This window comes from Sander vitreus, chromosome 12 (genome assembly GCF_031162955.1).
Source record: "Sander vitreus isolate 19-12246 chromosome 12, sanVit1, whole genome shotgun sequence".
Classification (NCBI taxonomy): Eukaryota; Metazoa; Chordata; class Actinopteri; order Perciformes; family Percidae; genus Sander; species Sander vitreus.
Window position 1 is genome coordinate 13,855,171 of NC_135866.1, and position 24,795 is coordinate 13,879,965.

General features: G+C 40.2%; 1 protein-coding gene across 7 annotated transcripts in view; it reads right to left on the reverse strand.

The window, feature by feature from the left end:
- adgrl2b.1 (adhesion G protein-coupled receptor L2b, tandem duplicate 1) overlaps nt 1-24,795 on the reverse strand; it is a 94,436-nt gene that overhangs the window by 54,749 nt on the left and 14,892 nt on the right. For all 7 annotated transcript variants that reach the window (XM_078263950.1, XM_078263951.1, XM_078263952.1 and 4 more), the window contains exon 2: nt 9,650-9,863. In XM_078263950.1, the coding sequence (XP_078120076.1) occupies nt 9,650-9,725 (76 nt within the window). In that variant the 5' untranslated portion in view covers nt 9,726-9,863. The remainder of the gene's footprint in view (nt 1-9,649; nt 9,864-24,795) is intronic.

The window sequence follows — 24,795 nt, forward strand, 5'->3', positions numbered from 1 at the left end:
CACGGTGGATTACTTTGGTTCAACATAACAGCCAGCTCAGCTACAGAGAAGACTGCAAATGAAAAATGTCTCCCAAAGGAGTGAGAACTAAAGTTTAAAAAAAAAGCCAGAAAGTGCAGAGCACAGTGACTGTGTCTTAATTTGGCCGCAAGAATCGAAAAAAGGTTTTCTCCCCTGTCGATTAGTTGAATGATCCCTGACACTGTGGGCGCACATCAAAGAAAACCAGCAAGGAAGCATCATTACATCACTAACACATATAATCCTCTAAATGTAAAGAGGGTCAGTGCTTAATATAAGTCACATTGACAAGAGTAATTCAGTTGCAGAGACATTACCAGATGTAACGTCTTCTTTTGTTCGGGTCCATGGACACATCACTCGGATTAAAGCAAAGTATAATTCGACACCTTGCATAGTCTACTGAGAAAAAAGCCCTTTCATAAAGATACAAATAACTGTCACAAAGGCTAAACATTTTAGAGAAAAAAAAATTCTACTTGGAAGATGAAAAACCTATATGCTCTTGGGGGAGATCCATTTTGACAGAATTAGTTCATTGCTTGTTCAATATCTAACATATTGTTGCATCTCTTTTTGCAGGGAAGTTGATGAAACACGCAGAAAGAGGTCTGTTAGACTCTAACACACCTCTTCTGTGCAGCAGGGCTATACCTCTTCTGTGCAGCAGGGCTATAGTTTCACAGGTTTGATCTACCCTGAGTGATGCTTAACTCCCCTTAAAGCCCATATTTTACCCCTGCACTTAAACCCCCACTGGATTTTCCGCTCAAGAAAACGTCTCAGAATAAGTCAGGTGCCTCCCTCAGGGTGCGGATGGAGAGTTAAAAAAGGGAGGATGAAGTTGGGAAAGAAAAGGAGGAGGATGTGGGTTTGGCTCCATCACATGCTTGTGTCTCTGTTCTTGTTTGCTGGGGCAGAGTCTCCCCATTTCACCCTCCTAATCAACCCTCCTCCACCCAACCCTGCCTGTACAGAGCGAGCCCAGGAGGCTTACTCAGTACATCACATAGACAGGGTGTCAGGAGAAGCTGCAACTGGAACACGGATTACATGAATAATGAGCCACAGACTACAAGGATGACTAGGAACAGAGATCAGGGCCTCAAGACGATAATGAACAGACAATTCTGATAGGAGACAGTCTTTATCTTTATGCAGAGCCTGAAGTAGCCTTTAACGCATGGTGCTATCACTTTCACTGGGCACAAGTCCATTTTGGTGCTTTTGTGTCTCCAAATAAACCCACTTGTGCCGAAGATGAAGTGGCGTAGTTGGTGCTGTGTTTATGCGGATGAAGTGGCGCAGTGCAATTCTGGTATTTGTTCTGGCATTAAATTGTGTTTCTGTGTTTCATCCCGACACAAGATCTTTGCGTGGCTTTAGTTGGTGCACAGACAAAAAAAACTTTTTGTTTTGTTTTGCCTCCTTAATTTTAACATACGTTTTTCATCTGCACATTTAATTGCACATACTAATTCAGCTTTTTTTTAATGTTATTAAGACAGCATCTGTGCTGGCTTAGATTAATGGATGATCCCTATCAGAAATGGCTTTAGGACACATCCTAAGCTCCTGCTAACAATATTTATCCTCCTGTAGCCCCTTTTTCTAGACTGCCTACGCTGTACCAGGACTGGACTTCTGGTCAACAAAATTCAAAAATTTGTTGGTCAAAGCCATTTGCGCTTGCACTCCAGTTTCAAAGAAAATAGAGCCGATATATGCGTCCAGGGAAAACTGCAAGGCGAGGGACAGATGGCAGCTTAGCTAGCATTACAACTAGCAGGCTGTGGGTTTGATGATTTGTGTTGTGACTTTCACTGAATAAAGGTTGAAGTAAAAACATTTTAGTAGGAATAGATTATTGAAAATGACGTTTGTCTATTTACTTCAGTGGCATTGAGCTGTCACCTCTTTGTCCTTCGGAACAGAGGAATCTTTTTTGTTGGGGGACAGCAACCCACACATTAAACAATTTGAGAAATAATATGATAATAGGACTGTAATGCTGAAAGTGGAAAATAATTTATTTTGAAGGCATCCTTCAATGTGGTTTTCAAAATCTGATCAAGTAGTTCAAGTTCAAGTTGAAGCTTTATTGTCATGTGCAAAACAATTACAGTGAAAGTGAAGTCATACCAATGAAATCCTTGGTTCTCAGGCAGTGATCATACAAATATAAATAATACAATAAAAAATTAAAATAATAATAAGTCATAAGGGCATAATGTTTGTATGAATATTAATTATGATTAAAGAATTATTATTAATTAAGAAATTGGTATTGGAGGGGGTTGCCTTGCTAAAAAGTTTGTTTCTATTGTAACCATACATGTGTTTGCATTGTTCACATCACAATTTGTCAAAACTCAACAGAGGTAAAAGAATTTAAACAACGATTTGTGTTTTTATCTTTGCTGTACAAACTTTTACAAAAGAAATTAAGCACAGTTGGTATGCGCTTTGTCACATGTTTACCTTCCTGTACCATAGTAGCCAAGCTAGCAAGGCTAACAAAAAGTAGCCTACAGATAGCCGTCTCCACTCTGCACGTGAACCTTGATTTTTAGGTCGGAGCGTTGAGAGTCCGTTGACACTCTACCACTCATACAATACTCATACAAAAACATTGCCAGCACACTGTGTATGAATACAACACATGCAACCCTGCATACGGTGCAACAGGCAAGGCCTTTCTGGGATTTTATACAGCTCTGTTTGGAGTCTCTTGGAGATTTACCAGGAAAGTCAATGAAAAAAAAAACATCCAGGCACATTCCTTGGCAATAACCCGCTGCTATCTCTGGAACACTGACCACTTTGATTGGCTTGAGCGTGATGACCTTGCCCCATTCCCTTCCACCAGCATTCCGGTCAATGCGAGCTGAAAACAGGGGCACTGATAAGAGATGCACAGATGGGGAGATCTTGATGACAGACAGTTTCCTGCCCCTCATCTTTGATGAGGCCATTGTGCCTTGTGCACTCAATGGGGATATATATGCTACAAGAGGGGGGTCAATACCGATAGAGCAAGGCAAACAAAAACGTTCTTTGTGCTTTGCTGTTTCTCAGACTATTTTTTTGCTGCGTACTTATTCAATTTCCTGCACGGCAGGAGAGGGCTTCCTTATCTTTGACTGTTTAGACCTGCAAATCGGCTGGTGGCCTTTTGTTTGCAGGTGACCCACCCTTAGGTGACATTTAATTCCTGGACAAAAAATGTGTGGTCATGCTCTATGGCACAGCCTCTCAGCCTGAGGAGATTACTAATACAGTGAAAGCAACAGAGCTGCATTCATGGCCTGTAGTAAGAGCTAGCCGGCAGACACAAAGAGCGAGACCCAACACACAGTATTACACTGGTTTGAATCATACATGACCATATGCCATGCAAAAGTGAGTGGAATGAAAGAGAAACCATTGGTAGATGAACCAAAGTGGAAAAAGTTTCATCTTATATTTACACACCAGTCCCTTTCTGTACATTTTTCTCCCTCTCGGAAACACGGTGCGCACACTAAAACACACAAACACACACACACACACACACACACACACACACACACACACACACACACACGTCACAGAATGTCTTTAATTGATTGCCATCCTTTCTCCGCTGTCGACATTAGTGTTACCACCAGCCTTTACTGTGTAACTTATAACCAGCAGAATCAAAAATGTGAGACCTGAGCTGTTGTGACATTTCTGATACGGAGCGAGGAGGAGGACAGGTAGAGACAAATGCATCATTTTCAAACGATTTTCACACCAAGTAAATATAATTGAGGCTTTGCTCTCTTTTTCTTTTTGCAACAGCAAGGAGCTTTTTGTTCAAATGGCCTTCGTCTTCTTTTACACACACGCTGTCTCTCCAAAATCAAGCTGTCTCTAACAAATAAATGCTCGCAAATGTATATCACGTTTAGAGAAAAAAACAGCTGGAGAGGCTGTGCTAAAACAGAAAATTTGCTGCCACTGGTATTTATTTAGAGCAACAATCTGCTTTGATTGCCTTAGCAATATATCCCTTTGGTGTTAAATGTTATATGTCTTTTTGCTTTTACATGTTTGTTTAGCTCTTGTGCTTTTTGTTCAAATTATATTAGTTCTGACATGCCTCCAAGCTTTTTAAAAGTATTGAGTGAACACTGAAGCACACTGAAATCCGACAGGTTCTCGTTGCCTCCGTAAATACTTTTGTCTCTGTTCCGATCCTGATTTATATGGTTGGCAAACGCCTCCCCACACACAAGGAACTCTACAGCTTTCTATAGTGTAGACTTGATTTTATTTGAAACCCTTCTGCTTCCACTCAAGATTAAATACATTACTTTGTTATGACAGCTGAACCCTCCTGTGAAGCAGACTTACACCGAGCAAATCCAAAAGTTTAGATCCTGAAGCAAACTACTTTGTGGTTGTAAGCGGGACTCATCTATTATTTGAATTAGGCTGCCTGGAGAAGAAAAAAAAAACAAGTGCGGACATCATTCACGAAAGGAAAGAGTGAGGTAGGCATCTGCTCCAATGTTTATACAATTTGTTACCATAAGGGGTGTGAATTGAATGGCTCCGAGGTGCTCCAAGCATGAGAGATTTAAAACATGCTTAACTAATGAAATCAAACTGTCAGAAAACTGTTGCTCCTCGCCCATTAAATTAAGTGTTTGTTCATCAGCTGGCTACATAGCAACAACCATGTCCTAGCACACAATAAAGCACAAGCTTTTCTCCTAAAGGGAAAAGAGCTTTGCTCCTACATTCGCATATTGGATGGAAACATTTCTTGCTGCTTTTACTTTACCAAAAACGCACTCAGGAAATCGCTGTTGCAATAAATCTAGGATGACCCCATCAAGGGTGATATTGTATTTCATTTCCTCTGAGTGAAATACTGATCCTGGAGATCCATGTGACTCTGGCTCATTTCAATTCCATGTTCTCACATGATTCAAAACTTTCCAGGTCCTCAGTTATTATTAAACCAGCATATTGTTGTGCAATGCTATGCAAAAATATATCTGGTGCTCAGTACAGAAACTGAAAAGCTGCATACTGTAGGGATAATGGCAAAAGGCCAACAAAACTGTATTAGAAATGAAGATAAAAATAACAAATGTGATGATTTATCTGTCTCCATGTGGCAAGAAAATCCATTCAATCCCTACGATGAACCCCTGCCTTATTTCTTGACATACTTCCAGTTGGCAATTTTCATACAAGACTAATATAGTATCAGATTTTTTTTCTTCTTCTGTGCTTGTTCTTAACACATAGATTGACCAGTCATCTGTGAATCTTCCATGGTTTAGCTGATAATTCATGATCGCCCTGCCATAGATCCGCAGCATTCAATATGAATTATAAAATGGCAAGCCATGCGTATCAATGGATGACAGACTGGATGTGTATGGCCAGGGGCCAGAGAAGAGTTAGCGCACAATAGCTTCCCCATTCAGTTAACCCCAGGACTGGAAATGCCAGTGAGGCACGAGGGAGGGTCCTCCATCAGCACAATGTATGGCACTGCTTGAGACAAATGTTGTGCTGAGACGTATTGTTAACCTTTACAACCTTTTGGGGAGAAACACAAGCATGCTGGTATGTTCAACCAAGGAATATTTCACAATCTCCCTTAGAGAGAAATGTGCAGTGTGTTATCCAGAACAGTGGGGGGCTCACAACTAAAAGAAGAAAAAAACAAGAGCAGAAAATGTTTTTTTAAGGGAATCTATTGCTCCTTTTTGCGTTTTTCCGTATACATGATTCTGTTTCTTCTGACTTGATTATTCAAAAAACTGCATATCAATGTCCGTCATTTGCCCACTCTGCCCATGCTGGAACACTTTCTCGGACCTAAACAAACACTGCCTCTTCACTCTGTTCCCAGTCTGTGCAGATATGAGACTAACCATTTCATCTTTTACATTTTCCTTTTGTGTAATATTTAGATATGAAGACCAAAGTGTCTGCTCTCTCTTTGGCATTTAAACACAACAGCCAACTAAAAGTGTTGACAGTAGACTTTACGACATAATCCCACTAAATCTGGCTTTCTTTACTTTAAAGACTCAGATAACAGCTCTCATTCAGTCACAGCAGGTATATGCCTGTGCACTTGACCCACCTTTGTGGCTGCTTCCTTTGAATCTGGTCGTCTTCTTTCATATCTGCAGACTGGGCGGTCTGAAACATCTAAAACAAATCTGATACCTGCATGACCTAGTTTACTCTAGCAGGAGCATCATTTTATATACCTGTTATATAACAGCACATGGATGAAGAAGAAATGGAGTGCAAATATTGAGAACAAGAAATAGCATATACGGAGAATTTAGAAGTGTCCTTGTGATGTTTTCCCTGCACCATTATACCCAATCAAAAATATTAAAAGGACTAAGATTTGACATTCTTTAAAGTTAGATAGTATTTTCATGCCATCCAACCCCATTTCCGACATTCGTTCTGGATTCAAATTGCCTTCTAGCCTGGTTGACACCAGACCCTTCTCAGTTGTAACTGAGAGTGGGTCTGGGCAAGCTTCATTCACAGTGCATTTCCAAAGATGCCGCTCAAATGTCTCTGGGCGCAATTGGATAGTCTTTCGACCAATCAGACCAACGATCCAGGTGACGTAGCAGCGACAGAGGCATCAATGGGTTGCTGCGCTTCGGTGGCCGTCATGTTGAATGTAAACAAAAAGCTGCTTGCTGTCGCTGCGCTATCGTCATCGTGTAAAGCCCGCCTCAACGTTTGTAATTGGTGCCTCAATTTGGAAAAATTGGAAATGGGATTGAATGGGCTCTTGGCCAGACTGACTTGCAGAGCAAATCTCAAATTTGCCGGAAGTTCGTCAGGGTTTTCCCAGGCTAATTGCCTTCACACGCATAAAAGATTTAACAGGAAAACTAAGCAAGATTGTAATGCAGCATTACTGTTTTTACTTGTATCTCATTGATAACAACATCACTGTTTACTGCTCACTTTCTTTACCCCATATCAAAGCTGTAAGTTACTGCCATTGCAAACAGAACAAGGTGAATTTAAGTCAAATAATTATATTAATAATAATAACTGTTTTCTAGCTCTGTTTTTCCACTATCAGCTCCTGAGGGAAATATATGTCTCTTTTGCTGCTTCTGTTGCTCTACTATGTTCACCAGCTAGTCTCTAACTGTGTCGGTCTGCTGTTTTATGCTGAGCAGGCAGCGACAGTGGTTTTTAGAGCTTTTTCGCTGAAAACTGGTACAGCGGTCTGCTCAGTCCCTTTGTAGAGACTTCTTTGCCGAGAGGCAGATGACAGCTCGGGAGATGGACTAGGTAGCTTGCCATCTCCCAGCTGGGAGAGAGGCAGAGGGACTGTAGAATCCATGCTACCGCCATGGATGTATTATATTAACTGAATACCGGATCCCAAAATAGCACCTATTCAGTTCAACCGGAGTTGCTCCCCTGGCAGTGGCACATACGGAAAAAAGGTTTTTAAGCTTCCGGGTATATATACGGCCCACTGAATACGCGCAGTAGTGTTTCTCCTGCTGGCCCCACCTGCGAGTTCCCGATGAGCCCATAGACTTTACATTGTGGTGACGTCACAGGTTTTTAAATAACTTTTTTCAGCTAGAGGGAAGTTTTCAAATATAAAAAATCCATGGTTTAAAAATTCAGAATAGAAAGAGTCATAATCGACCTTGTTTGCAGGTTGAGGTGCCTTGTCAAAAGTTTTAGAGACGTCTCTTTTAGAATGGTGGCCTATGGGGCTGCTGAGAAATTTATTGTTGCAATACCGTGAGTTCCCACTGGACAAAATTGGCTGCAGAGCTGAGGGCTCTTCCTTGGGGCCTGGCTACCGCTGTCTGATTCAGGTGGGTTAACGCTGAATTGTTGTATGTATCCATGGAGAGTTATTTCGAGGCAGCGCGAGGCAGCGCGAGGCATCGCTTCGTGGCCACTAGTTCTTTGCCTTCTGCTTGGTGTGTCACCAGCTTTAAATGACGCTTTGAGAGTGGTGAGATTGAACCAAAACAGTTGGGACAGTTAAAGAATGAGCTGAAACTTGCTATAAAGCTCCATAAAACCAAGGGTAACTTGGTAATTGATAATTCATTGATAATCCATCTGTAGGTTCTTCACTATAACTCTTTTACATTGTTATTTGATACATAATATAGATTGATTAAAGGATTTTAACTTTAACTGAATGCCTGCTCGCATTTGATTTTGCACAAATTGATAAAGTTTGCCAAAACAGAGGCCCGACTGGTGTTCATGTTTCCAACTGGCCAGGAAAGTCAATACCAGGAGAGAGAAAAATACCTTTCTTTTCAGCTATGTCAATGAGCATTTTCATAGCATGAGGAATGTTTTGGGTGGAAGCTATAACCTGATTATACTCTCTCCTGGTGAGGGACAGGAGGTAATTATCAAGTAGAGTTTTCGGTGCTGGCACTATGATGGAAGCGTAGATCATAAGCGCTGGGATGCAGGCCCTCAGGGCTGGACAGGCTGGAGGTGAGTGGCATGTGGATAGAATCAGATATTGTTTTCAGAGGGACCCACACACACATGCATTCCTTTATTGATGGATGGCAAATAATATGCATTCTTAGGCCTGAGAGCCCTCGCATTCAATGAAACCCAAAACCTGAACTTGCTGCATACCAAAGCAGTATTCCTCTTTATGAAATCCAACAGGACTATTCAACTCAGTTTCTAAGCCAGGCCACATCAGAGGGCAATTCTTCAAATGCCTTTTATATATTATCTAAAATTGCTAATCTACAAAATGCATTTCTGCTTGAAAGACTGCAGGGATGGCCTGCTCCATAGCAATCTATATTTGTTAACAAACTGTACACCACAGCCAGACCTAAAATACAACTAGAAGAGAAACGGCAAGAGGGAGAAAAAGGGGCAAAATCCAAATTGAAAAGGAAGCCCCCAAAATAATGTGCTTCAACTATCTATCTGTAATCAATGCTTGGCACACAAGCATGTGATTTTGGGTTACTTTGTTTCCCAGCACAATGAGACTGAATGGGGGAAAAAATGTAATGATTATCATTAAGCAGACATACCAACATCAGTGGTTTTGATGGGCATGTAACAGACGGGAGTGTTTTGTGACAATACTTGTAATTACAGCCAAATGTACTCATCAAAAGTGAAGGAAGGAACCAAAAAAGAGCCTTGGGATCTCATTGCAGACAATTAAAAACACTGACACATACTTTCCCAGTTCCGGAGTCTGGCACTGAATCAAGTGCATTGCTTTTGATGCTTTCAGGTACACTGGCTGCTCAGAAAAAAAGTATATAAAATGCATCTATTCTCTGCAGCTCCAGTAGCTCAAAGTACACTCAGACTCAACAGTTAAGTGTTGCTCTGGAAGTGAATATTAGAAGATAGTGCCCGTGGGTTGGCAGGGATATTCAATGAGTTCAGTACAAAGTCTTTGAAACACATTTTTCACACTCCAAGGGTAAAACCACTGAAGAAGAACTAAAGAATGTGTGCTATTAAATTTCACACATTCATAAGCTGAATAATGAGTGGCTTTTTGAAAGTATGACGAGAATCACATTAACACTTTCTGCCACTCAACTCCATGGTTACTCACCTTGTGAACAGTGAAAGCAAAAGAGAAGGAGGAAGAGGCAGCGAAACATTGGACACCTCCACAGTGCAGAGGCCATTGTGCGCTGTATGCAGACAATCCAGGGAGCCTTTTGGCTAATAATAGTGTTTTAGTGCGTTGCAGTGGGAGAGTGGAAATCTGGAGCGATGTCAACGATCAGTAGTTCTCGGAGAAGCATCACAGGTCATCTTCTTATCTGGAAAAAAGGGAGCGGAAAGAGCATGAAAACTGAGGAAATAGAAGGTTATCGTTAGTATCATTACAGCCTCAGGTGTGCCATTTTTTAACTGCATTCTACACAAATTAAATGTAGTCACGAATCTAACCACCGTGACAACAAAATTCCTGACTGCTGTTTGATATAAAAAACAAAAGCTTCACAGAAATATTAAAACTTTCTTCACAAATGTTTGACATTAAAACAAACCAGACAGGGTGCCTGGTTCTCGGCACTTTGCAACGTGTTACAATACAATGTTCACACTGCCTCATTCTCCCAATCTTCCCTGTTCCACCTTCCCCATTTACTCCTGGATCCCGCAGGAGAAAGCTTGTCGCTCTAGCAACACATTCACACAGGACGCCATTAGAGACACAGCTGCTTTGAGAGCGACTTTTGTCTCCCTCCTTATCAAGGGGTGGCAAAAACAGCCCTTTGTCTGCAAAGGCAGCAAAAGGTTAGAGCCTGAGACGGACTAACACACCAGACAGATAAGCTGCTTACCAAAGTCAAACACCGAGGAGGGATGTGTTGTGTCATGCGAAATGCCACATATACACAACACACACACACACACACACACACACACACACACACACGCACACACGCACACACGCACAAACATCATTCCAATGACATGCGCACTTCTGAAGACGTGGACACACATGCAGAGACAGCATCCACACACTTACACGTAAACACACACACACACCAATATATTGTATCTTGTTTAGTCCCATGTGCTTACCATCCAGCATTTCCCCAATGCACGCACGCACACACACACACACACACACACACAGATACAAATTGTAAACAGGATCCGTCACTTGGTAGCCGTCGCTATGCAGAGGAGAGTGAATGTTTCCCGTCTTTGAATGCCGCTCCTCTAGAGCCACTTGTCAACTACCCTGATTATTTTATAATGAACCTAAATTTGAGCAGCACAGCAGTCTGCTCTGATCGGTCTCCGAGCCCCACTAATGCGCTTGGATATTTTTGGCAACATGAGAACCCACAAAACATGGGAAGCTTTCACATTAGCATACTGAGTAATAATTTAAGTCACTTTGGGATTCATTCTATAGATCACTGACGCCTGGTCGGAGGATAATAGCTGAAAAAAAGGCTCACTGGATCTGCACCTAGCAGGCTGAGATTGTTTATTTTCATTTGCGGTCACCCTGGCCGAGCAGTTGTGCAGCACAGTCTGTGCCAAGGAAACACACATACACCTAACTTATAATTTATCAGTACAACTTGGTGGTTTTTATAGGAATTGTGGTTATATTTGTCTTCCAGTTGTTTATCTGCCAGTGGCGCCGTAGCAGATCAGATAAGACCGAATTGGAGGACGCAAGCTCTTCTGTGTGGGAAGTCTCGTACCACGTCTACTGAGGCTACTCACACTCTCAAGCCTTCTAACAAGCCTGCCACCAGTTTAATATTGGACAGAGCACAAAATCTCCAGAGATACACATGACTTCTTCCTTAGCCATTAATCTTCTGCAAATATTAGGCCTGGGGCCATGGGGTAACCATAATGGTGGTTGACAGGAGGAGATTGGAAACTGTTGGGGGGACATCCCCCTGCCATTCTGGCCTGCTGGGCCTGCTGAGCCACTCAGCCCCTCCAGACACCAGGGGGCGAGAGCCTGCCAGGCCGTGCAGATGCAGACTTGCCCTCACCACCCCGGGGATTCTTTCTCCTGATCAGCCGTTGCCCCGCTGAGTAACATGTCTCCTTTCTCCCTTAAGCTGGTGGAGGACACAGCCATGCTCATCTTCCTAAAAACACTGTTTTGTTTGGTGGGATTTCTACACTGAACCAGTCCGGACTTGAGATAAAAGGATTAGGCGACTAACATTAAGATGCTTTACACAAGCACTGACAGACGTATCATGATTTCACATCAGGGGATAGGGGGCTGATGGCTGTGGGGGGCTGAGATGTTCTCAAGCAGAAAATGATTTTAAGAGGTAAGTGAGGCATCGTTAACCCCTCCGATATTGTGCTGAGGAATTATCTACTATCCACCCCCCACCCCAAGCCTGGGAATTGAGGTTACTTGTTTCTCGGCCAGCGATCTTCGCATAATGATCATTATGCTCCACTGAGGCAGATTTGTTGAAAAAAAAAAAAGGTACACAGTTATGACTAACTGTCACCACCTACACTAAATCTAATGAGTTCAAACATTTAATATACACCAGAAGACCACTGACTTAATAAAAGTTATTCATTTTCATCTGCGCCTTCAGCTCCTCTTGCTAATACAAGTATATATTCCCTCAGGTTTTCTCTCTTTATTAACAGTATGTCTTTCTGGAAACAAGACCACAGGAAAACCACCAATGAAATGAAAAATGATACGCAAACATTCACGACATCTGTTTTTCTTTTGTGTGCCATACATACACAGTGGAAACCCAAGGAGAGAAATCTATCATCAGTTAAGATAATGGAGAGAATCACAGTCCACAGCCAATTTTTCACATCAGCCTGATAGAAATAATAAGCAAGCATTTAAAAAGAGGACGGAAAGCAATTAAAACATAATTAAAATAAATGGATAGAAGGAGACAGCCCACATGTCTTCACATGAAATACAAGGCTGTATGCAACAGCCGGCTGAATGAATGTGAGTCTCCTTTGACAAAGCTTGTGTCTGCCTCACTCAAGCTGGAGAGGCGTCCAGTGAAAGAGCGAGTGAGAGAAGGGGGGAGTTTGGGAGTTTCTAAGCCGGGAGGGACTAAATGGATGGGAGAAGGAGAGCAGAGGAGGAGAAGAATGGAAGGGGGAGAAAAAAGGGGGCGGTAGGGTCACCGCGGAGGATTGACAGCCTGTGAGTATGGCCTGACCTCCTGGGTGTGCCTCCAAGTTTTCTCCACAGGCTTAGAAAAGACAAAAATAAAGCCCAGGAATGTTAATTTATTTTCAATTGTCAACGCCGAGAAGAGAGAAATAAAGAGCGCATACATACATATCAAATAAGGCTGAAACAAAACTAATGCGCAAGTCCAAGTGTAAGCTGAAAACCTACAAGTGAAATAGAGATGTTGAGCTGGAACTTGCCAACACAATGATTATTCTTCCACTCTTTGAATAACTGCTAATTTGGGGAACTTTCTGCCCCGCCCCCATGCCGTACATTCAGGGCAAAAAAGTCACACATGTGAGAGGGGAATTTCAAACATCAGAAAATGGTTGATGGGTTAGAAGTGGGACACGGGAACTACAGGAACTAAGAAAATACAGCCTCCAGACCCTTTTTTTTTTCTGTCCTCGGTGCACCCTGATGTTCCCAAGGAACTCTTTTGTCATGACAGTCCTGTCATGACAGTCCTGTCAGGACTGTGCTTTCAACCCCTACAGGGACATGATGTCATTTCCTTGGCTCCACCAGAGATGTAGTGAACTTGCCATTAACTGCCAGAAACAGAGATGGGCTGACACCGAGCTCAGTCTGCAGAGTGTTTTCTCAACACAGAGCTGATAAGACACGCACGTTACGATAAACAGGTTGTAAACTGTAAACTGTTTACAGCACACAAAGAAAGAATAAAGATTTCTCAACTGACGATCGACAGAAAATTAAGTCATTTTGTTAAGCAAAATTACATTTTATAGACCAATTGACTCTTATGAGCAACACAATATCCTAAACAAGCCGGTTTTTTTTCCTTGTTGATGACAGGAGATCTGCAATGAGTAGTCGTTTAATCGATCAACAACTATTTGGATAATCAATGTCGTTTTGAATCAATGGATATATATAGAAATGGGTTTTGAACTGTTGACTGGACAAAACAAGCACTTTGAACATTTACATTTGGAATTGGGAAAATTGTGATTGACATTTGGACATTTTATACTATTTTGGGACCAATTGATTCACTGAGAAAAGTCATTAACTTAGAGCAAAAGGATATCCTAAACAAACCTTTTCATGCTTTTTGAATGATTCTTTTCATAGCAACACAAAAAGACATGATTAGAGATGTCATAAGAAATGATGTTGCTTTGCTGCATTTTGATGTACAGTTTTTGTTGCATGGTTTGCTTTGGGGCTGCAACTAACAAAATATTTTCATTATTGGTTAATCAACAGATTATTTTCTCAATTAGTTGTTTGGATTAAAATGTACAAAAACTGTGAAAAACTTTCCCAGAGTCCAAGGTGACATCTTCAAACCTGTTGTTTTGTCCGACAAACAGTCCAAAATATATATTTAATGTATTATAAATTTTTTTTTTTAAAAACAGACAGGAACGATTATCAGTTATTTTTCTTACAACTGACTAATTGATTAATTGGCTAATCAATTCAGCTCTAGTTTTATTTTTAGGGAAATGTGGCTTTGGATTACTTCCTATGAGCCGGTGTGTGCTACTTTTTCCTTCTTAATTATAGCCTGATTCAGTGCCTATAAATAATTTGTGTCAACAGATATTTATAAGATGGTTAATAGATCACAGAACTTCTTACATCTTCTGTTTAGGTATGGGTCAGAATGACTTGCTGTAACATTTAAATATGCAAAACTCTAATTGCAGCTTTTATGTCTTCTTTGTTTTCAGAATAAATGGCTCTACATTAAACGAAGACCTCTGAAAAGAGAAAATGTTCTTGAGTGCAGCTCAAAAAGCCCAAACAGAAAACCCCTAAAAGGTGCAATGCTTCACTATTTTATTGAAAGAGAGAGCAAAACAGTTGGTGTGTTCAGCAGCTCTTGGCCAAATGATTGAGGCAGTAGATAAGATAGAGTGCCAGCGGGCAGATGGACATGGTGAAACAGAGAGGGGTGAGCAAAGAAGCTTAGTAAAGTGAGGAGAACAAAGAAGACCCAGAATGAACAACCAGGTTAGTGTCAAGCCAAATGAAGAGAGGATGGGGTGTTACAGTCTTCAAAAAGGAGCCGTGCGGAGGAACAGGCACTTGAAAAAAGGCACAAATTGGCTGTTTCTGTCAAGGTTTGTAGTTGAAATCCCCTGTCAACTGAATAATGAAACTCACTACTATTATTATCTCTGTCTACTTCATCCATTAAAAGCAATATTGACTTATGGGCGGCAACTTACTATTATTTTCATTATCATTTTAACTGTTGTTTATTTGTATAATTGCTTTGTCTATGACTTTTTCCAACGTGATGTCTTCAAATCATCCAAAAGCCTAAAATATATACGTATTATTGAAGATAATATTCACACTTGAGAAATTGGAACCAGTGATTTAATGATATTTTTGCTTCAAAAAGTACTTAAATGATTATCAAAATAGTTTATATATATATATATATATATATATATATATATATATATATATATATATATATATATATAAGACGTACAATGAAGTACAAATTTGAAAATGTGTGGGGTGAAAATGACTAAAATGTCTGTTTCAATCTCCAATAGTTGGCCACAGGTTAATACTCCGAGCTCATTAGCCAATCCGGCTTGGCATTGAAATTACATGGCTGACCTCAGAGCAGTTGGTTAAGCAGTAGGGTCACCGGAGAGGAGCAGAGAGCAGCTCAACACTGATATGGAAAAGAGACGTTTCTCTTCTTCAATCAATCAGTCTCTTTATAAATGCACTGACAGCCTCACTTCTCGCCTCCTCCACACATGATTCTAGCACTCTCCACACAAACACATTCACACACCCACTGCATACCTCCAGCTCTCTCAAATGTCAAAAACACATTTTTATAAGAGAAACCATGAGTGGCCCAGCAGCATCACCCCGAACCTAAACTCACAACAAATTAATTCACTACTTCAACACGTTTCCAGCAGGTGATGTGTTGATGTTCACACCTTATTGGGGGGAAATGCACTGACACCATGCTTAATGTTTACACACTGTAGCCCTATTCAGACTGGATTAATTTTCAGCAAAATGTACATAAAGTAACTGCTAATACATTACGTGTTAATGTTAATGAAAACACGCAGGCGAGGACAAATGTGTTTCATCAGTCTCCATTCATGGGCTGCCATCGCAACAAAGATGTATCATAATGATCAAACATAATTTCCGCAACTGACAGCAAACTTGTTTAAACAATGACAAAACAGAAAAAGGAGACGAAAGGTTGCATCTGGACCAGAGTGATGTCAGTTTGGGGTTAAGGCCAGACGTGAGTGTGCAGAGTCCCTCCCACCTCCCACAAGAAATGACACATTATTTGCAAATTATCTCAGAGTTGTGATTTCGGATGGGACTAGCTGGGGCTTTATCAGAGGTTATTTGGGTGGTCCCAGATTAGCCTTAATCCGCACAAGTTACTGACATGGCAAGATTCAGATGGGACCAAAATTTACAGACATGCTTCCAGTTTCGATTACATTTCACCTCCTCCCCCCCATACAACTAATCCCATCCAAATGGGGTTTAGAACAAAGTGGTACAATAGGTGCTTTCCGACCGGATAGTACTTGTACTTTTTAGAGGAAAAGTACACTTCTAAGCAGTTCTAAGAACTACTCTCCCCCAAAATCTTTTTTTCCGTTTGCATTCCCACTGGCCAAGTGGCCATATGGACTGGTAGGAGGGGTAAGGGAGTGATGCAAGAACGGCAACGGTCTTTATAGCATCATCACCTTAGCGCCACATACAACAACAACAAATGATGCTAATACTTGTGCACTTTTCCTATATTAAATGCACGTCCATTCTCGTAGTAATTCACGTAATGTTTTGCTCAACACAGACGGGGCTTTATTATACTCGGAACAGACCCCGCCTCTGCCTGCTGCGCTGTGGATGTGTGTGTGTGTGTGTGTGTGTGTGACGGCCGGTGAGCCACAGGACACGCTTGTGGAGTTTAACTCCGAAAAGACAGTTAACCACAGGTTCCCGTTAATCTTATGATGGACATGTGTTGTGATATTTAAACAAACGAATCGTCAACGGCGAAATAAAAGCCTCTTATTTACGAGAGCGGTCTGAGAGACCTCCAGCTTACCGCGAGGTGTCTGAGCATGACTGGCCGAGCGACGAGCTAGAGGCCGGGGCAGGCGCTTGCTGGCTGTCGCCTCACTTGATGGAGCTTCTGAACTCCGAAAACTTTGAAGCAAATTGTCAATTTTTGCCTATATTCGAAATCTAAACAGTTAATTTCTCGCCTAAAACGTTGTCAGAAGTGAATTTAATGATGAATAAGATGGTGAACATTTTTAAAAATGTCCCGTTGTTGGTTGTTGCTCTGTCTGCAAGTTTCTGAGTTGGCAGTGGGCGTGACTTATAAGTTCGACCAATCAAGTACACCTAGGAAAAGGGAAAAGGGAAAAGACCCTGCTCTGAAGTAGGAGCTGAAAAAGTACGCTACTGAGGCCAGAGGAACTTAAAAATCCCCAAATTTCTCCTGTCGGCACACGACGAAAAAAGTGTTCTAGGAACGTTTAGTTCTAAGAACTGCAAAAATCCCTCCGGTCGGAAAGCCAATCCCCACATTGTCAAACACCACTGAAAATCACATTTAGTTTTTGCTGATAGGGACCTCATTCACAGAGCTGAAACTTTTTGCCGACTCATCGATTAGTCGGTCGACAGGAAATTAATCTGCAATTATTTTGATAATTAATCAGATTATGATCAATTTAACAAACTGAATATCTTTGGGTTGTGGACTGAGGACTCACATTCGACCTAAGTGAGTTAATGTGGTTTTTCATTATTTTCTGATCTTGTATAGGCCAAGTATTTATTCAATTAACTCGAGAACATAATATGCAGATGAATCGGATGATGAAAATGATTGTTAGTTGCAGCCCCATCACATTCTCACTGTCATTTTTTTAAGAATATTGACTGTGGGCTAAATGGAAATATACTGTTGATTGTTTCTTACCCAAAAGAACTGCAAAGGAGTTTGCTGTGCAGCTGCACTCCTCCTCTTAGGCTGCAGGTACAAGCTCCAACAAACAGAGAGTGTCACTCGTTGCTGAACACAAATAAGACAATTTCTATTGTTTTGACTCAAGTTATTTTTTGTAGAAAATTCACCTAATACAATTAACTCAGATCTGTCAGTAGTAGAAGCACCTCCATTCCCACATTCTGCCACACAGCTGTTAAGTTAATGTCTTGTGTTATATAGGGAGACTTTCTTTTTAATAAAAAGAACATTACTGTTAATCAGACATTTTGCATTACATAAACAAACTGCTGCGGCCCTCCTGACATTCTGATTTACACTTTTATAGTTACTCTCTTACTTTACACTCAGTGCATCTTATTGATTTAGAAGCTATTAAAAGTTATATGGTTTCTTTCAGCTGGAAAGAATTCAATGCTGTGACTGTTTTTCCACGATGACAACTTCATGGCTCGCTTCACGTACACTGACACCCTGGTTTTATCACCTTCCTCGAGTTGATTCATTGAAAAGTTTAAGGTTTTGTCCAACGTATAGCACATTTTTGTCCCTGATCCAGTCTGCTTTGCATTGCCTATACATGGTCAGCACATGGGCTGCATTCTAAATGTGGACAGTTTGTGTGGTCTCTATTTACTCGTGCCTGACGTGCATTCGTTCAGGACTGTAATGTGCACTCAGAAACATGGTGACAATATTGAATTGTTGCTTGAGTGTTACGCTCGTATACAAAATCATCAAGGGACAATTTGTGAGATAAAGTAAGCGTAAGTTTGTTGTGTGAAGTTGTAACGCACAAATCACTACATACAAGGGCTGAAATCAATATCACAATATTAATACAAATATGTTGTTGACATGAAAACACATTCACAATCCAACAATCACACAACAGCCTCTAAAATGACCATACCATTGAATTAAGCTCTTTTTCAATAACATCGAATTATAACCGTCATAGAGTTAAGATATTTTGCATATTACCTGGCATACCAGTGCAAGATGATTTAAAATAATAAATAATAATAATCTAGAGCTGAATCAATTAGATTTAATTAGTCAATCAACAGAGCATTGATCTGCAACTACTTCGATGATGAATTAATCGTTAAAGTTTGTTTATTTTTCTCTGTTTCATATTGTCAACTGTATATTGTTGGATATGGACTGACAAGCTATTTGAAGACGTCACATTGGATCCTGGGTAATTGTGATGATCATTTGTGACTATGTTTTAACAATTTACAGAGCTGTAAATCGAGAAAATAACTGCAAATTAACTAATAATGAAAACAATCGTGAGCTGCAGCCATAAAATGAGCAAATGTTTGTTAAAGTCAATTAACTTTTAAAATATTATGCATCAACATAACATATACACATGTAAAACAAAAATGTCCACTACTCATTTTATTAGTTTTTAATTAAAACTTGTCTGGAATCGTTAATTTAGTAACACAATATTGTAAAATGGTATCACAATATTCTATAGAATTCACCGAAGTCAATATATGATTATGCTACATTATTATCAAGACCTACTTTCCACTTTGCATTCACACAATACATAACAACCACATTAAGATAGTAAATAAAAATGATTAAGTATGCCTTTAAAAGAAAGGGAACCCTAAAGATCAATGTGGAAGAGCTATAGTGAAAGAAAACCTATTGACATATAAATATCAAGATGCTAACGAGTAGCCTAGGTGACTTTAGTCTCTACAAGAAGTGTGTAATTTTATTGAAGAAGTCCCTGCTTGTTTGAGAGCTGCAGGAAGTGGAGATCAGCTCCACACTTTTTTTTTATTTTAATTTAATTCATGAAACCACTGTGAAATGTGGTTCTGCTACAGCTACAGTAAAATTAGTAAAATTGTCTCATACACCTTAGCTATTACACAACGGTGTGGAGAAATCGTCAGTCCTAATGAGTCCCATGAGATGGCTGCCAATGCTATTCTGGACCCACCACTGTGTTTAACAGTAGACAGCAGACATTTGTTTTCTGCAGGATGCAGGAACAAGCGCAAAAAACTCGTAACACCATTTCATTTTTTTCAGTTTCTCAGTGTTTTGCTTAAAAACTAGGTATATTTCTGTCTGTGTTTTCTAAAGGGCTCCCTCCTAATGATACCTGCATGCTTTGTAATGGCAATGCTATTCAGCTGAGGCTGTTGTATTGTGTTTGCCAGTTTTGCTACTGCTGAGTGTTGAGCCTGGTTGAAAATTGACAGACTTTTCCTTAAACTACCAGCTAGCGCCAGCTAGCTAGCTTTGGTTGGCCAGGTGCTACCGAATGCTAAACAAGATATTTGTAGGCACCCAAAATGTTCCAATTAATTGTCATGAACTGAAAACACATTGTAAGAGGCTTAAGGTTTGAAAACAAAACCACGCAAACAAGTTCACTGCTATTTTAATGAACACAGTGCCATAGATACGCTTTCCTGATTAACAGGTTGGCGTTAAGCCACGCCCTAAAGCATCCCCTGCTTTATTGTCGTTTTCAAAAATAAATGGATAACACTTTACTTGAAGGTATCTACATAGGAGTGACATGACACTGTCATGAACACATGACACTGTCATGACACATGAACCCTAACCCTAACTCTAACCATAACTTGTCATGACAAAAACCAAATGATACTAAAAGAAGCGTTATGTCATAAACGTTTATGACTTGTTTATAAACGTTTATGACACGTTCATGACAGTGTCATGTCACTCTTATGTAAATACCTTTAAGTAAAGTGTAACCAATGACCATAATTTACAAAATGACGATCATGCTGTATTGAAGAAGACTTGAAACTAGCGATTGAGATAGGAATATGTTTACTCAGTAATGTAATAATACTGTAATAATTCAAGTGAAAAGAAGGGTCATTTTCCCATAGAGTTCTGTCCAATCTAACTTCTTTATGCGACCAGTGGAGTAACCCCCTGCTGGAAATTTGATAAAATACAAGTTAAAAGCACTTCCGCATTGGCTTCACTTTTCAGGCCCGAAAGTTGTCGCTTGGCAGGGAGTAATGGAACAAGAAAGAGACGCCACAGTAAGCTGTTAGATGAAGAGCTGCAGGCGATGGCTGCACTCCTAACTTCTCAGCGAGGTAACCAACTTTCACTTTCACTGTTCGCAGACTCATGCCGTGTGCAGCATCAAATCAGATCACAGTTTGTCACAGAACGATGAAAAAAGGCCAATTATTGCCTGACTTCTTTATTAAAACAACAATAGTTTGTTTTGCTGCCCCCAGTATTGTGGGATGTGTAGTATTAAACCACATTTGCTGTTACCACCTGGTGTTGCCAATAAACCAGGACTGAAATCTTAAGGATTGACACTTTAAATCTTTTATAACTTTTGAAGCAGACAGATATCTGATAATTCAACTTTTCAACAGTCACCACAGAAGCAACTGAAATTTAGTCACATTTAAAAAATAAATAAATAAAAAAAGACAATCATGAAAGGGAAAATAATAGCATGTAGAGTAGTGGCAGCTAATGTCAGTGTGTGTGCTCTTATTTGGGAATTGGGGAACATTCAAAATATGAATGTAATATGAATATACAGTAGAGAAAGCATTAAAATAAGTAGATGTGCTCCATTTTCTGGGTCATGTACAGGTATTGCGGGTTGTAGTAATCACAAAAAAAACTCCCAGAGATCCTGGAGGGACTGGCCTGGCCACATAACTTGGTTATTTTCATTCAAAATGTTAATTGTAATTAAAAAAAAAAACATTATTAAAATACTTTATAATCTTGAATGAAATCATGTGTGTACTGTCCTGTTCAAATCTAATAGCATTTATTAGAGGCAGATTATTCTGAATTACAGCTCTGATTAGAAACATCCTTTTGTAGAGATACAGTATTTCACCAGGTCTAAAAATATCAAGCTAATATCCTTTAGCCATATTGTCCAGCTCTACAGTATGGCTGTATTGAGTTGAAAGTGAGCCATGGACTTAATATGCACCCGTGTGCTGTAGGCCTGGACGGGTTTCATGCTTGTTTTCAGTTCAAAGTCGTTTTTCTCAGTATTGGTTTCTATTAATTTGTCCACCCACTCAGTCTGTTCCTTTGGAAACAAAGACACAGGCATCAATCTGCAGCATTTCCAGTGGGAAATGGGAACTGGTTGGACTTGTTTTTCTTGTTTCTTTGTCCATAATTACTTTCTTGTTCTCTTCCTTTCTTGCCTGTGACAGTCTCAGGGTTATTATTTAAGACTTACTACCCCTGATTCAGCTGTAACACTTAATTTTAATTTTGAAAGATGGACCACTGCAGGTTTACCGGTGGGCTTAAAATATCTCTTCCTTCATAGCAGTTAGATTGATCCCTGCTGTGAAAGAAAAAGCTGAAACATACTTTTCTTACGGACTCCTCACTGGTGCAACCTGAACTTTAACAAGTCAGAATGGACAAAAATACAACAAAATTACACAACGTAGCCTAGTTTCCAGAAATTTGCGTACAATCTTGGAATGCAACATTGGCATAAATGCACCAAATGTGTGAGATTTTGACAAAACACAGACTGTTTACAGGGGCAAATGTAGCGATTTTAGGTAGAAAAACATCTACATCTCTAAAATGAACGTTAAAATGGAACCTAGAGTGTATCTAAAAGGACATTACCGCTGAATTTCAGCATGCCAAATTATACGCTTTACCAGCATTTCCACAATGTTTTTCTGCTCGCTCCATTGTAATGCAAACTGGAGGGCCATACAAGTGCAGAGAGACTGAATTGGAACAATGATGAAAGTGCGTGCTATAAGAATCAGGACAGCTGTCAGGGTGTACAGGCATACATTTAGTGGTGAAGGACAGATTTTACTGAAACGCAGCTATGTGTGTTAGACTGGTGTTAGTGCTAGTCACTGTGTGTGTGCAGCATGTTTCACTCTTTGTCTTTGAGGGTCAAACTGTTTAAAACAGATAAGACTCATGGCTGTAGTCTTTCTTTCTTTCAAAAAATGTTCATAAATATTGTTTATGCTGCCAAGGATATAATAATACAAAGACTCCATATTAAAAAAAAAGAGTCTATTTTGAAATGCTGGAAAAAATTGCTCTGAAACAACCGACCGCTATAGGGCTGCAACTCACCAAGGACTCTTTATTATAAAGAAAGTAGCATTTCATTACACTATCTTTGAATAAGCACAAATTGATTCATACAAAAATATGAAACCTTTAATATAACCTTCTTTCAAGATTCTTTTTTTGAAAACTACTTCAAAACCTTCTTCTGCTATTTAACTATCTACTCCATGAGAATAATTGTTCAGTAGGCCTACTTAGACCCACAATGACATTTTCTCTCACTTTTATTTGTAACATGCACACGGCACCCGTTGCCCTCTTACATCATGCCAAAGTTGTATCTAGCCAGTGCATTTTTCTCCTAATCAGCAGCTGCAGTAGAAGCATATGCTAGCAACCGAGCCCAACCGCAAAAAGACACAAAATGACACAGATAAAAAAATAGGCCACTGCCATCGGTGAATGTCATCTTATTTACTGCCGATGGCAGTCAACGAGGTGAATACGGCTGATACCGATGTTCGCCCGATAAATCGGTGCATCCCTAATTATTTTCATTATCAATTAATCTGTTGATCTTTTTTACGGTTAATTGATGAATCCTTTACTGTACAAAACGTCAGAAAACAGAGAAGAATGTCTGTAACAAGTTCCCAGAGCCCAATGTGACAACAGTCCAGACCTCAAAGATATCAATTTACAGTGATACAAAACAGAGAAAAGCAGAAATCACCTAATAATTTCAGTTTTAGTGGCTACAAAGTTTATTTGTCCACTCAAACACGGCAAAATCACCTGACGGCTTCAAATCACAGTACTTGAAACATTTGTCTGTACAAAATTAAAAAGCAGAGCCAGAGTGATGTGTGTACCCCCGTATAAAGCAACAAATATAAGCAACCAACACACAGCCACCATACCATATCCGATGCTTCAAAAGCTGAGAAAATGCTTCAGTAGATGCAATGCCTTTCTCTGCTGCCAAGATTCCCTTGTGCTGTGTGGCTTAGCCCAACAGTAGTGTAAAGGATGCATGCTTCTTTTATTTTATTTTCAGCCCCCCGCCTCCGTTTTTTTTCCTCCTCCAGTACATCATTCCTTTGGGTGTATGTACGGTGTCCCTTAGTTACCGGTTAAGAGAACCAGCAGCTCAGAGAGTTAAAAGCCTGCCCTGTCCCGCTCATACGAACAAGGCCATCAATAATTCACCTTCATCGGGAAGCATTATCTAACAGCAACATAAAAATTTAAACATGGTGGGTGACAACACGGAAGCATGAAAAAAGTGCTCGGTAAGAGGACACTTCAGGTGGCGACAATGTCGGCAACAGATATGTTGAAGTGGAGGCAGAGGGAAGACGTTTTCAGCCGGCCCTGTGAGGCTGATTTACCATTATACATAAAAGACAGACGCCCCGCTGAATTAAGGGAAAGTAAACAAGAAGGCACATCTCCTCTCGCCTCGACCGGCCCTGTATGAGTGCAGCACAGAGGTGGAAGCATTTGCTCGGCTGTATTAACGCCCAGGCTCATTCTCATTGACAGTGAAATCCCTCTAAGCCTAGATCAATTACATCCAGCTCTGCTGTAATTAAAATGTCCTAACAAAGGTCTTAGGAGCACAGAACAGAAACCTACCCATTGACAATAAGCTCAGTCCAATCTATAGCACCATCTCAAAGAAAGTAGCCTGAGATTAGATTCAGGCTTTCTTTGGACATGCAAAAAGCGTCCATGAATGGCTGTGGTGATCAAAATCAGTCTCTTTTTTTTTATTCCTAAAGGTCATGATATGATTTAAGATAATGTATTAAGTACACAAGCTCACATTAAAACACTATTATGCTGCAATATTATTAATTATTTACAGAAGTACATAAAATAAATAACTAATTTATCTATAGTACTAAAGAAACCTGTGCTTTCTAGGCCTGACTCGGAAGAAAAC